Raw genomic sequence first — 13,509 nt, 5'->3', positions numbered from 1 at the left:
GGCCGGCCCAGAAGTGTGGAACGATTTTGATGGACATTATTCCAACATTGGGACACATATGAACAACAAACCATTGAATGCCATCAGGCCACAAGACTCACAAATGGCATGTGTCACAGGTTTTTGAAACTTGTGCCCACTACCTAGCGATTTGGAAAGATTTTACATTCAATTCTTTTTTTTAAAAAACAGATTTTATTAATTTTATGTTGGGCAAAGTGGACTGCAGCTGACGAACAGACTGCACGCTGCAGATGTACTCAATGCACCAGTGACACACATCCCTTAAACAGGTAAACCAATGCTGTTTATTCCATCATCTAACATTACGTAGGTTACCTGGTGGTAGGTATGAGAAGAGAGCGGAGCTGTCAATTGGTTACTGTGGTAATATTCTTACTTTAAACTGTGGATATGAGAATGGTTCCAGACATGGGGGATGTCAGTTTTGTGGATCAGTTGGAGGAGCTGGGACTATTCTCCTTTAAGAGATGGTTAAGAGATTTGATAGAGTTGTACAAAATCCACAAGGGACCTATGAGAAAATAGAGGAGAAACTGCTCCTGTTGGTGGAAGGGCTGATAACCAGAGGATACTGATTTAAGTGAATGGATAAAGAAATGACAGTGACAGGAGTAAAAATCCTTTTCAATGCAGTGGTTAGATTCTGGAATGCACTGCCCGAGTGTGTGGTGGAGTCAGATTCAATCATGGCTTTCAAAAGGGGGAACTATGGGAAAAGACAAGGGGAGCGACAGGAGTAGAGATCTGCTTATAGAAAACCGGCAACGATTGGATGGGCCAAACGATCGCCTTCTGTACTTTAACTATTCTCTGGTTCTATGTTAGACATCAACCCACCTGGTCATATTGCTGCTGCTGTTGCTTTGGAGAATCACAGTGGCCTGGCCTACTTTAACTCCCTTAACTGGGAAAACTGTTGAATTCATAGAATGAGAAGGCAATGTAACCTGTTAGAAAAAATATGAAATTAATATTTCCAATGTGCAAAAGGATCAACATGAAGGGACCATTTGGAAGGGTGAGTGGTGTGGTGGGCACCAGGTACAGCTTATTGGGAAGTACCAAGCACAGCAACTAAAGAACCATGGGGACAACACAGTGGTTAGCACTGCTGCCTCACAGCGCCAGGGACCCGGGTTCAATTCCAGTCTTGGGTGACTATGTTTGTGGCGTTTGCAAGTTTTCCCCGTGTCTGCGTGGGTTTCTTCCGGGTGCTCCGGTTTCCTCCCACAGTCCAAAGATGTGCAGATTAGGTGGGGTTGCGGGGATGGGGTGGGGGAGTGGGGCTAGGTAGGGTGCTGTTTCGGAGGGTCTGTGCAGACTTGATGAGCCGAATAGCTCCTTTTGCTCTGTGGGGATTATATGGATTAATTCTATGGATTGTATACAATTAGATCTATCACATCCTTTGGAGACCACATGAGATATTCACAAAGCAATGCATCAAATTGTGGTCACATGGGCACCTGAAGCCAAGTAACAAGCAACTTGTTTCTTGCGGCGGCTGCAGCGTGGCAGCGGCTGCAGCGTGGCAGCGGCTGCAGCGTGGCAGCGGCTGCAGCGTGGCAGCGGCTGCAGCGTGGGGATGATGTTGAGGTGTACCAGTCTGGTGAACTAGACAGAATTTATTTATCTTCTAAAAATTCCTTGGGGAAGAAACAGACTAAATTGTCACAAATGCAAAATTAAACAGTGTTTGAAGATCGTATTGTTACTTACATTCTCAGGCAGGTCAACTACTGAAGTCTGTTTGGATGAAAATGTCACATTGAACGTGACAACTAGAATTTCCTGCAGGGGTGTACTGAGGGAAAAACAGATCAAAGGTTTTATTCACAACTGTACAAATAATTGTTAACTGTATCATCCAAACAACAACAGCAGCAGCAATATGACCAGGAGGGTCGGTGCCTAGTAGCCAAAGGATAACTGACGCACGGAAAGTGAGCATTCAGACCACCCAGCCAGCTTTCTGTAGGAAATAGCTGTCTAAATAACCACGGGCTGGATTCTCTGTTCCTGAGACTAAATGTTGGTGCCGGGGCAGGATTCGTGGACTTTCATGACAGAAAAACTGCTGCCAAACCTGAACTGATTTAGCGACTGTAGAGATGCTAGCTCCAGCGCCACATGGAACAGTCAATTCCAATGAAAAGCGGTGCGGAATTCGCTAGTTCCGTGACTGACACGCGGGAGGCTGACAAGCTGCAGCTGCATTTACACATTACACGCCCCACACACACTCATTCCAACCAACAAAATGGCACTGTTTGTGCTAGAGCACGCCCTTACAACAGATAGGTCGGCTGGCGGCACCAGAGGGCAGCTAGAGGGGGTTTCCGGGGTGGTTGGGGGGGGAAGACGACACCTTGACAACTGGTGGCCCTGTGTTCACAGTGGGTTGTTAACGGCGTGCACAGTTGCATGGCTGCCTTTCCAGCTGCATCAATGGTCACTTGCTCTGTATAAAACAAGTTCTTATTTAGTGTAGTTCCTGAAATGTGTGGGCAGGTTTCTCCGTTGACCGACGCCTGTCCAACCGACCCCGCAGCCCACCTCGCCACTCCCCCTGTCGCTACTCCCCCTGGCCCAGGCAGAAGCCCCCCTGGCCAGTGGCACAGCTGGCAGCAAACCCTGGCAATGATTGTTACTTTCCGTACCCCCTCTCTTCACCTTCAGCAGCTACGATGCCAGTTTCAAGATTTTTTTAAAGCACAAGTGAACTGTGGCGTCGGGAACTCGGGCCATCAAAGGCACAGAATCACAGACGCCCCAGGAAAGTACCGGGTCAGACCACCTAATTGTATGCAAACAGTGTTAACTGTACGTGCGTTCCAGACCACATTGACGTCACTGTCAAGGTGATGGAAAATTGCAATTTGGGAGTCAAATCGACACCCGCCGCGATTTTGGGGTCAGAATCTACTCTCCACCCAATCACATTTCCGGATTTTGCCGTCAGCCAATGGAGAATCCCATCCACATATTTTTGGAACTATACTAAACAATAACTTGTTTTATACAGAGCATGTGACATCTTCAAGATATCCAGATACATAATCCAGTTGATTGATTACCTCCAAAGTGCAGTCACTTTTGTAGGATACAAAATTGCAATAGCAATTTATTCACAGAAAGTTGCCACAAACAGAAATGCGATAAATTGGCAGGTAATTTTTATTTTGATGTTGATTGAGGTTTCATGTTAAATACCCACTATTGGTTAGATAGTTAAAATATAGATTAGCCATGATTTAACAGAATGCTGGAACAGGCTCAAGGAGCAGAAGGGCCTACTCCTGTACTTATGGTCTTCCTACTTCCTGAGATGTAACAAGCCCTGCACTGCTGCCTCAGTGTCGGGGACCCGGGTTCTATTCCCACCTTGGGTGACTGTCTGTGTGGAGTTTACACATTCTCCCAGTGTCTGCATGGGTTTCCTCCGGGTGCTCCGGTTTCCTCCCACATCCAAAGATGTGTGGGTTAGGTGGATTGGCCATGCTAAATTGCCCCTTACAGTCCAAAAGGTTAGGTGGAGTTACTGGATTATGAGGATAGGGTGGAGTCATGGACTAGGGTACTCTTTCTAAGTACCAATGCAGTCTCGATGGGCTGAACGGCCTCCCCCTGCACTGTAAATTCTATGCTTCTACGATTCTATAACGTGAACAACTCGATCACAAATCACCTGGCCACATATCAGGTTCAACTGAACCGACCTTGGAGCAATGCTGATGTTCCGAACATCACCGATTTGCATGTCAACATGTTCTGGTGCCTTCAGTGTCACAGCAATTTCTGAAGACAGACAGAAACAACGGGTTAACTTCTACCCCGTGTAACAATAAACAGGAAGCAGAGTATTAGAAATACATTCATGTTGTGTAAATGTTAAAGGACTAAAGCTACACGGCAGCAAACAGGAAAAGGCGGCACCCGAACAGTGAGTCCACCCTATGAGTCGCTTGCACAGATTGAGAAGACTCTCGGGCTCAAATACTGGTTCATATGGATTTAGCTCGAATGCATTCAGAAGATTTTTACTCCCTCAATCAGGAGCCCTGTGGCCACGGTTCAGTCACTTTCTTGAACTCCCACTGACACAGCCCTCAGAAAATCCATGTACTCATCTGAAATCCCATAGTCCACAGTGGGCCAATGTTCATATTTTTAAATAAGCAGAAAGTAAAAACAAAGAACAATTAAACAGTTTACGATCTCTTTCATGTCTTATGAACACGACAAAGTAGGGAGTGCAGGAGGCGAGAGAGGCCGGCATTCTGGCCTTTGCGTCTCTAGTAGCCCGGCTCAGGATCCTGTTACAGTGGAGGGACACGCGGCCCCCCGAGTTCGGAGGCCTGGATCAACAACATGGCTGGGTTTACCAAGCTGGAGAAGGTTAAGTTTGCCCTGAGGGGGTCGGTACAGGGGTTCTTTTGGCTGTGGCAGCCCTTTCTTGATTTCCTGGCGAAGGGGTAGCGGGTGGTCAGTCTCAGCAGCAACCTGGGGGGGTTCGGGGCTGGTTAAGGGGGTTTGTTTTTGCGACGGTGGGCTTGTTATTGTCTTCTTTCTTGTACTGTTGTTTGTTATTATTTATTATTCTGTTGGGGGGGGGGGGGGGGCGGTGGATGGAGTTTCTTGTTTCGGTGTAGAGCCACACCATGTCTACTTTAACTGTGGGGAGAAAATCTGTTGTTGAAAAACTTGAATAAAAATGTTTTTTTTTTAATGAACACTACAAAACGCGCCACCATTCAACTAGCATAAGTGATCTTCAACCTCAACGCCATCTTCCCGTGCTAGCCCCATCGCGACATTGATCCATTTGGGCAATTTGATGACGCGGTTGAAGAAATGCGCTTGCAGATTTCTGATGCTTTTGTTGCTGGTGTGGTGAGTGCTGCATGTAACTGGCATGTCACCGTGGGTTAAACACATAGGAAGTCAAGCTTGCTCAACTGACTTTATGCACCAGTGGGATATGTAGATGTCAGGATTTGGTTCCAGTAATATTGAACCGCATAGGGAGGGCCTGCACAGCTCCTGGACAGAGAATGGCACTGATACATGGAACACACTGGACAAATTTTTCTATGGCAAAGTTCTGGACATGATAACACATTCTCAGGTTTACCCTCCATTTCTGTTGAGGAACCTGCGAGGACTGAGACAATGTGTGTTTTGTTTTTGAATGAGCTGGTATAGCTGTGTATTGGTACCAATATGGAATGGTGAGGTTTCCTTGTTGTTTCATGGTTAGTGTGATATATGGAATATTATGTAGTTGAGTTTCAAATCTTTGTTGCTGTTGACCGTTTATAAACAAAGCATTCCCCATATTCCTGGATATCTTTAATATCTAGAAATCCATTATTTATCTGTTGTGAATATACACAATGACTGAGCCTCCAAAGGCACCCTCAGTGAAGAAATTTCCCATCATCTCAATCCTAAATGGCCTACCTCTTATTCTGAGACTGTGTGCCCTTTTCTCTCCCAACCAGGGGAAAACACCTCTCCCACCCGGAAAAAATGTATATGTTTCAAAATTCTTAATTTCTAAATTCTAGGGATACAGGCCCAGTCTAGTCAGTCTCTCCTCATAGGACAATCCCGCCACCACATAAATCAGTCTGGTGAACCATCATCACACTCCCTCTATGGCAAGTGTTAGAGGAGGGGGTTCATCTAAACAGCAGTAATGCTCCCTCTTTTCAATGTCTGTAAACAGAATGGTGTTTTATTTGCTATCCCCTTTATTCCCCAACCCCTCAGCTTTGGTGTGATCCAATTTTCTATTAATAACTCCAGAGCAAACTCGAGAGAGGATGAACTCAAAGGGTTAGTTTATTTGCACATACTCAAACCATGGGAGAAGGGTAATGTTTCCTCCTTTGCATTCATACAGTAAAAGAGGGATAGAGAAAAGAGATTTACAATGCGGATACCACAGCGAAGAGAAAATAAATATTGTTTCCCGTGGGTACAAAGTCCAGAATCAGAGGTATTCTATCATGGCGGTCAGTGAGTTGAAAACCAATTCTGGACAATTCACTTTTCTGGTGTTGCTGACTTCACACAATGAAATAGGCATGCAGAGACTAATCAGTGCTGTAGACGTGATGCATAATTTTCAATAGAAATAGGGTAGACGGAGTCAGGTATTCAATCTGGGCAGAGCTCTTTTTCTGTGATACTGATAATTACATGGTAAAATGGCAGACTGAGTTTCCAGTTCAGGAAGGCAATATAATTGGTTCCACAAGCTGGAGGCCCATGGCACATGACTCCCACCCACAGCATTGTAGGAATGTGTGTTCCTCATCTGGTTCCCAACATGGTTACATTTCTAAACCATTAAGATTTGAAAGGAAGGTTGTGAAGCCCTTTATCAAAGCAGTATTGACAGGCAGAGGGATCTGGGTGTACAGGTCCACAGGTCACTGAAAATGGCAACACAGGTGGAGAAGGTAGTAAAGGCATACATAAGAACTAGGAGCAGGAGTAGGCCATCTGGCCCCTCGAGCCTGCTCCGCCATTCAATGAGATCATGGCTGATCTTTTGTGGACTCAGCTCCACTTTCCAGACCGAACATCATAACCCTTAATCTCTTTATTCTTCAAAAAACTATCAGTCTTTATCTTAAAAACATTTAATGAAGGAGCCTCAACTGCTTCACTGGGCAAGAAATTCCATAGATTCACAACCCTTTGGGTGAAGAAGTTCCTCCTAAAACTACTTCCCCTTATTTTGAGGCTATGCCCCCTAGTTCTGCTTTCACCCGCCAGTGGAAACAACCTGCCCACATCTATCCTATCTATTCCCGTCATAATTTTATACGTTTCTATAAGATTCCCTCCCCGCATCCTCCTAAATTCCAAAGAGTATGGTCCCAATCTACTCAACCTCTCCTCGTAATACAACCCCTTCAGCTCTGGGATTAACCTAGTGAATCTCCTCTGCACACCCTCCAGCACCAGTACGTCCTTTCTCAGGTAAGGAGACCAAAACTGAACACAATACTCCAGGTGTGGCCTCACTAACACCTTATACAATTGCAGCATAACGTCCCTAGTCTTAAATTCCATCCCTCTAGCAATGAAGGACAAAAATCCATTTGCCTTCTGAATCATCTGTTGCACCTGTAAACCAACTTTTTGTGACTCATGCATTAGAACACCCAGGTCTCTCTGCACAGTGGCATGTTTTAATATTTTATCATTTAAATAATAATCCCTTTTGCTGTTATTCCTACCAAAATGGATAACCTCACATTTGTCAACATTGTATTCCATCTGCCAGACCACTTAACCTATCCAAATCCCTCTGCAGACTTCCGGTATCCTCTGCACTTTTTGCTTTACCACTCATCTTAGTGTCATCTGCAAACTTGGACACATTGCACTTGATCCCCAACTCCAAATCATCTATGTAAATTGTGAACAATTGTGGGCCCAACACTGGTCCCCGAGAGACACCACTAGCTACTGATTGCCAACCAGAGAAACACCCATTAATCCCACTCTTTGTTTTCTATTAATTAACCAATCCTCTATCCATGCTACTACTTTACCCTTAATGCCATGCATCTTTATCTTATGCAGCAACCTTTTGTGTGGCACCTTGTCAAAAACTTTCTGGAAATCCAGATATACTACATCCAATGGCACCCCATTATCTACCGCACTGGTAATGTCCTCAAAAAATTCCACTAAATTAGTTAGGCACGGCCTGCCCTTTATGAACCCATGCTGTGTCTGCCTAATGGGACAATTTTCATCCTTGAGGATAGATTCCAGCATCTTCCCTACTACTTAAGTTAAGCTAACTGGCCAATAATTACCTGCTTTCTGCCTACCTCCTTTTTTAAACAGTGGTGTCACGTTTGCCAATTTCCAATCCACCGGGACCACCCCAGAGTCTAGTAAATTTGGTAAATTATCACTAGTGCATTTGCAATTTCCCTAGCCATCTCTTTTAGCACTCTGGGATGCATTCCATCAGGGCCAGGAGACTTGTCTACCTTTAGCCCCATTAGCTTGCCCATCACTCCCTCCCTCCTTAGGTGATAACAATTATCTCAAGGTCCCCACCTGTCATAGCCTCATTTATATCAGTCACTGGCATGGTATTTGTGTCTTCCACTGTGAAGACCGACCCAAAAAAAACTGTTCAGGTCCTCAGTCATTTCCTCATCTCCCATTATTAAATCTCCCTTCCCATCCTCTAAAGGACCAATATTTACCTTAGCCACTCTTTTTTGTTTTATATTTTGTTTTATTCAGCATGCTTGCCTTCATCGGACGATGTATATTGAGTATAAAAATTGGCAAGTCATGCTGCTGCTGGATAGAACCTTAGTTAGGCCACAATTGGAATATAGTATTCAATTCTGGTCGCCACACTACCAGAAGGATCTGGAGGCTTTGTAGAGAGTACAGTAGAGGTTTACCAGGATGTTGCCTGGTATGAAGGGCATTAACTACGAGGAGAGGTTGGATAAACCCGGTTTGTTCTCACTGGAATGATGGAGGTTGAGGGGCATTGACAGAGTGGATAGTGTGAAGTTTTTTCCCCCCCCCGGGTGGAAGAGTCAATTACCAGGAGACATAGGTTTAAGGTGCAAAGGGCAAAATTTAGAGATGTGTGAGGGACGTTTTTTTGTTTGTTTTTTTTTTACACAGTGGGTGCCTGGAACTCACTGCTGGAGATGGTGGTTGAAGTACGATAGTAACGTTTAAAGGACATCTTGACAAATACATGAACAGCATGGGAAGAAAGGGCCACAGAAGTATAAAAGGTTTTAGGTTAGGTGGATAGCATGGTCGGCGCAGGCTTGGAGGACAAAGGGCCTGTTCCTATGCTGTACTTTTCTTTGTTCAGATAAGTAGATTCCAGTTGGCCAACCCGAGTTATGAAATGCAGATGGCCTTTGTTTTAGCTCCCTTGAATTTGGTCTATGCAAACACATTAATGTCTCTTTGATGATAACGAGGCACACATTTCCTTGATATTGTCATGTGGTTCCTTTTGTTCAAGGGTCACAAACAGATTCAGCCATCTGAAAGGCTCTTTTGTCCAGTTAAAAAAAATTGAAAGCCATGAGGTTATCTATATATATTTTTGAAAAATATACAGTGTGAAGTCTTAGTCCGCACACATGAGTAGATCCTTCTTTGGGTAAGGAGACCAAAACTGTCCACAATACTCCAGGTGCAGTCTCACCAAGGCTTTATATGACAACAACATGGTTGGGCCAAATGGCCTATTTGTATGTTGTATATTTTTGGTAACACTTACCAGCTTTTAGTGTATGGCTGAACAAACAGCAGATGGAGAGTATTAGAGAGAACTTCATGTTTCAGTTTTAAACCTGGGTATGGAGGAAATGAGAACATGAGTAATTAATCACCCTGGAGCAAATGCAGCAGCTTGGAACTTTTAGCTCATTTGAACTGTTGACTTCAAATAAAACCCCGGTGGTCTGAGAGTGATAATGCTCCCATTATCTAGAATTGATTCGTTACAAATGCCACAGATGTGGAAAGCTCTTGTATCTTCCAGTGTTTGGGTTAATATATTGATTAGTATTTTTTGAGTTTGACTGCGAACCTCCCTATCTATTATACAAGAATATTCCGCCAGTTTGCCCCATTTAATTAAATTGTCAACCTGTATATAACTTTAAGTATCCACCTCGCCTTCCATATCCCTTCATAACACAACACTATAAAAATTTATCAATCCAGTTCTGAAATATTAAAACAGGAACAAAAGAGCAGGAGCTGGACAATCAGCCGACTGAGCAAGTTTCTCAGAAACATGGAAAATAGTCTGTTAGCTCAGTTAGCTGGGCAGCTGGTTTGTGATGCAGAATGACGCCAACAGAATGTGGTGACCCTCAGGTTAAGGGTCAGGGTTAGGCTAAGCGTTAGAGGTTTGTAAAAATTGTCAAAAAATTCTCACGGCGCTTCACGAAAAAGGGACGACTTGCTGCCGCTAGGCTGCAAGCCCATAGGCTCGCAACATCTGCATATGGAGTGCCCACCAAAAAATATTTGCACCTTTTTGGAAAAACAAGTGGTTAAAATTGCATAATTTCCATCTAATTTTTAGGGTGAGAGCTAGGGTTAGGGTCAGGTTCAGGGTTAGGGCAAGTTTTAGGGGTTTGTAAAAATTGTCAAAACCCTCAAGTCACCCAACTTGTCCAAATCACCCAGAAAGAAGCCTCCTCACCACTCACCAAGTTTTGTGTCATCAGCAAACTTGGAAATGATACTTTTGGTTTTCTCATCCAAATCATTGACATATATTGTGAATAACTGGGGGCCAAAGCACTGATCCCTGCAGGACCCCACTAGTCATTCATTGCTTGCCACTTGGTAAAAGACCCATTTATTCCTATTTAGTTTCCTGTCCACTAACCAATTCTCAACCCGGGCCAATATATTACCCCTAATCCCATGTGAGTTTTAATTTTGCACACAAACCTCTTTATCAAAAGCTTTCTGAAAATCAAAATACACCACATCCACTAGTTCTCCCTTTTCTATTCTACTAGTCACATCCTCAAAAAACTCCAGCATGCTTGGTAAACATGATTTCCTCTCAAAAATCCATGTTGACTTTGTCTAATCCCCTATTTTCAAAGTTTCCTGTTACTGTATCCTTTGTTACCGACTCCAGCATTTTCCCAACTACTGGTGTTAGGCTAACTGGTCTGTAATTCCTGTGTTCTCTCTTCTTTTAAAATTATGTTTACATTTGCGCCCCCCACCCCCTCCAATTTGCTGTGAGTGTTAGAGTATACAGAACTTTGTAAGATGTCAACAGCCATCAACTATTTCCATGGCTACCTCTTTTGGTAACCTGGGATGTAGATTATCAGGCCCTGGCGATTAGCAGATTTCAATGACATTAAATTCTCCAGCGCTATTTTCTTGGTATTACAAAATTTCTTCAATTCCTCCCTCTTATTAGATCCTTGATTCCCCAACATTTCTGAGAAGTTGTGTTTTCCTGTGTGAAGGCAGAACTAAAGTAGTTGTTTAATTGCTCTGCCATTTCCTTGTTCTGTATAAATTGGCCCGTTTCGGACTGTAACATTTGTCTTCACTAATCTTTTTACATACTTATTGAAGCCTTTACAGTCCACTTTTACTACTTGATAGCTTACCCTCATAGTCTATTTTTCCCCTCTGTCAATTTCTCGGTCCTCCTTTGTTGAATTATAAATTGTTCCCAATCCTCAGGCTTGCTACTTTTTCTAGCAACATTTTGATGCATAATTGGATCTAATACTATCCTTAATTTTTTTGCAAGCCACTGTTCTTGCATTTTGCGCCAGGAAGTAATGTATAACTCTTGCAATGCACACATTTGTTCCTTAAATATTAGCCATTCCACACCATTCAACAAAATCACAGCCGATCTGCACCCCTATGTGATTTACCCACCTCCGTCCCATTTACCTTCATTCTTCCAGTTAACAAAATAAACAAAATGTTTTAAAATTATTGGAAAACCATTAATTTATCTCAGCACCCGAGGTGCAAATCTCTACCACCGTTTGCAAGAGGAAGTGTTCCCTGATATCCCCGGCCTGGGGTTCTCTCCAACCACTGCAAGCACCCCAATAATCCCGATTAGCAGTCACTCTCTCTCGCTCAGATCAGGGGTCACGCCCTGGTTCAGGTGTCTCTCGGCAACCCCCAACAGGGGTTTCATTTTGTACCTGTCCTCAGGTTTTGGGGTCAGAAAGCATCCTACCCAGCTGTGGGGGTCTCTGTCTCTCGCCCCGGCTATTACAGTCTCTCTTTCTCTCCCTGGCCATTGGATCTCTCTCCCTGGCTGCGGGTGACACACTCTCTCTCTCCCTAGCTGTAGGGGGTTTCTCTCTATTCTCCCCCCATCCCCTCCCGGCTATGAGGGTCCTTCTTGGACTTGACCCCCTCCCTGTACAGCTCGATCCTCGATTTCCTCACTAACAGACCGCAATCTGTCAGGATAGGCAACAGCAGCTCCTCCACAGTAGTCCTCAACACTGGGATGTGTGCTCAGTCATCTACTGTACTCCCTGTACGCACACGACTGTGTGGCAAGATTCAACTCCAACTCAATCTATAAGTTTGCAGATGATACGACTGTAGTGGGCCGCATTTCAAACAACGAAGAATCAGACTACAGGAGGGAGATAAATCACTTGGTTGCATGGTGTACCGAAAACAACTTCTCTCTAAATGTTGGAAAGACCAAGGAACTGATCATCGACTTCAGGAAGTGTAGTACAACACACACTCCCATCTGCAGCAATGGCTCCGAAGTGGAGTCGATAGCTTTAAGTTCCTGGGGGTCACCATCACCAATAGTCTGCCCTGGCCCACTCACGTTGATGCAACAGTCAAGAAAGCCCAACAACGTCTCTACTTCCCACGGAAGCTCAGAAATTGGCATGTCTGCATCAACTCTCACAAACTTCTACAGATGTGTGATAGAGAGCATCCTATCCAGCTGCATCACAGCCTGGTTTGGCAACTGTGTCGGTCCAAGATCGCAAGAAACTGCAGACTGTGTTGAACTCAGTCCAATGCATCACACAAGCTTGCCACCCCCACACTGATTCTATATACACCTCTCTCTGCCTAAGGAAGGCAGGCAGCATTGTCAGAGACCCCTCCCGCCCAGGCATTGCCTTCTTCCAGACCCTACCATCTAGCAGAAGGTACATAAGTCTGAAGACTCGCACATCCAAACATAGGAACAGCTTCTCCCGACAACTACAAGACTCCTCAACGACTCCCCCTCAGACTGATCTGTTCCCTGTAAGAACACTATTCACGACTCCCTATGCTTCTCTTGCTCATGTATTTGCTTTGTTTGGCCCCTTGTTCCACACCGTAACCAATCACTGTTTTGTCAATGTACCATTTGTCAATGTTCTCTGTTGATTATTCTTGCGTCTACTATGTACTTACTGTGTACGTTCATCGGCTGCAGAAAAATACTTTTCATTGTACTTCGGTACATGTGACAAATAAATCAAATCAAACTCAAAATCCAAAAATCAAATCTACCACTCTTTCTCTCTCTCTCGCCCCAGCTATAGGCATGTCTCTCTCTCCTGCAATGGCCTCTCTCTAGCTTTCTCCCTGGCGATGAGCGTCTTTCCCTCTTTCACTCACCAGCTATGCTGACCCCCTCCCTCCATCCGTCCTCTCTCTGGGGCGGTCTCCGCCACCCCCTCCCTCCATCCCTCTCTCAGGGGGTCTCTCCCTCTCTCTCCGCCTCCCTCCATCCGTCACTCTCTCTGGGGCGTTCTCGCCCTCCCCCTCCCTCCGTCCGTCACTCTCTCTGGGGCGGTCTCCCCCTCCGTCCGTCACTCTCTCTGGGGCGGTCTCCCCCTCGTCCCTCTCCATGGGGCCGTCTCTCTCTCTCTCTGGGGCTCTCTCTCTCTCTCTCTCTCTCTGGGGCGGGCTCTCTCTCTC

General features: G+C 44.8%; 1 protein-coding gene across 4 annotated transcripts in view; it reads right to left on the bottom strand.

Moving 5' to 3' along the window:
* Nucleotides 1-13,509, bottom strand: part of LOC119953176 (cystinosin-like) — a 76,601-nt gene that overhangs the window by 56,388 nt on the left and 6,704 nt on the right. For 2 of the 4 annotated variants that reach the window (XR_005457973.1, XM_038777137.1), the window contains exons 2-5: nucleotides 9,326-9,398; nucleotides 3,744-3,822; nucleotides 1,744-1,828; nucleotides 862-971 (exon numbers count right to left, since the gene is read on the bottom strand). Coding sequence is in view for 2 of the 4 variants with exons in the window: in XM_038777137.1 (XP_038633065.1) it covers nucleotides 862-971; nucleotides 1,744-1,828; nucleotides 3,744-3,822; nucleotides 9,326-9,383 (332 nt within the window). In the remaining 2 variants the exon portion in view is untranslated. Of the gene's footprint in view, nucleotides 1-861; nucleotides 972-1,743; nucleotides 1,829-3,712; nucleotides 3,823-9,325; nucleotides 9,399-12,999; nucleotides 13,016-13,509 lie in introns of those variants that run through there. The other 2 variants (XM_038777138.1, XM_038777139.1) reach the window with 2 other exon arrangements.

The sequence above is a fragment of the Scyliorhinus canicula genome, chromosome 18 (assembly GCF_902713615.1).
Source record: "Scyliorhinus canicula chromosome 18, sScyCan1.1, whole genome shotgun sequence".
Lineage (NCBI taxonomy): Eukaryota > Metazoa > Chordata > Chondrichthyes > Carcharhiniformes > Scyliorhinidae > Scyliorhinus > Scyliorhinus canicula.
The sequence above is the reverse complement of the archived record's forward strand: the minus strand, read 5'-3'. Positions and strand labels throughout refer to the sequence as shown.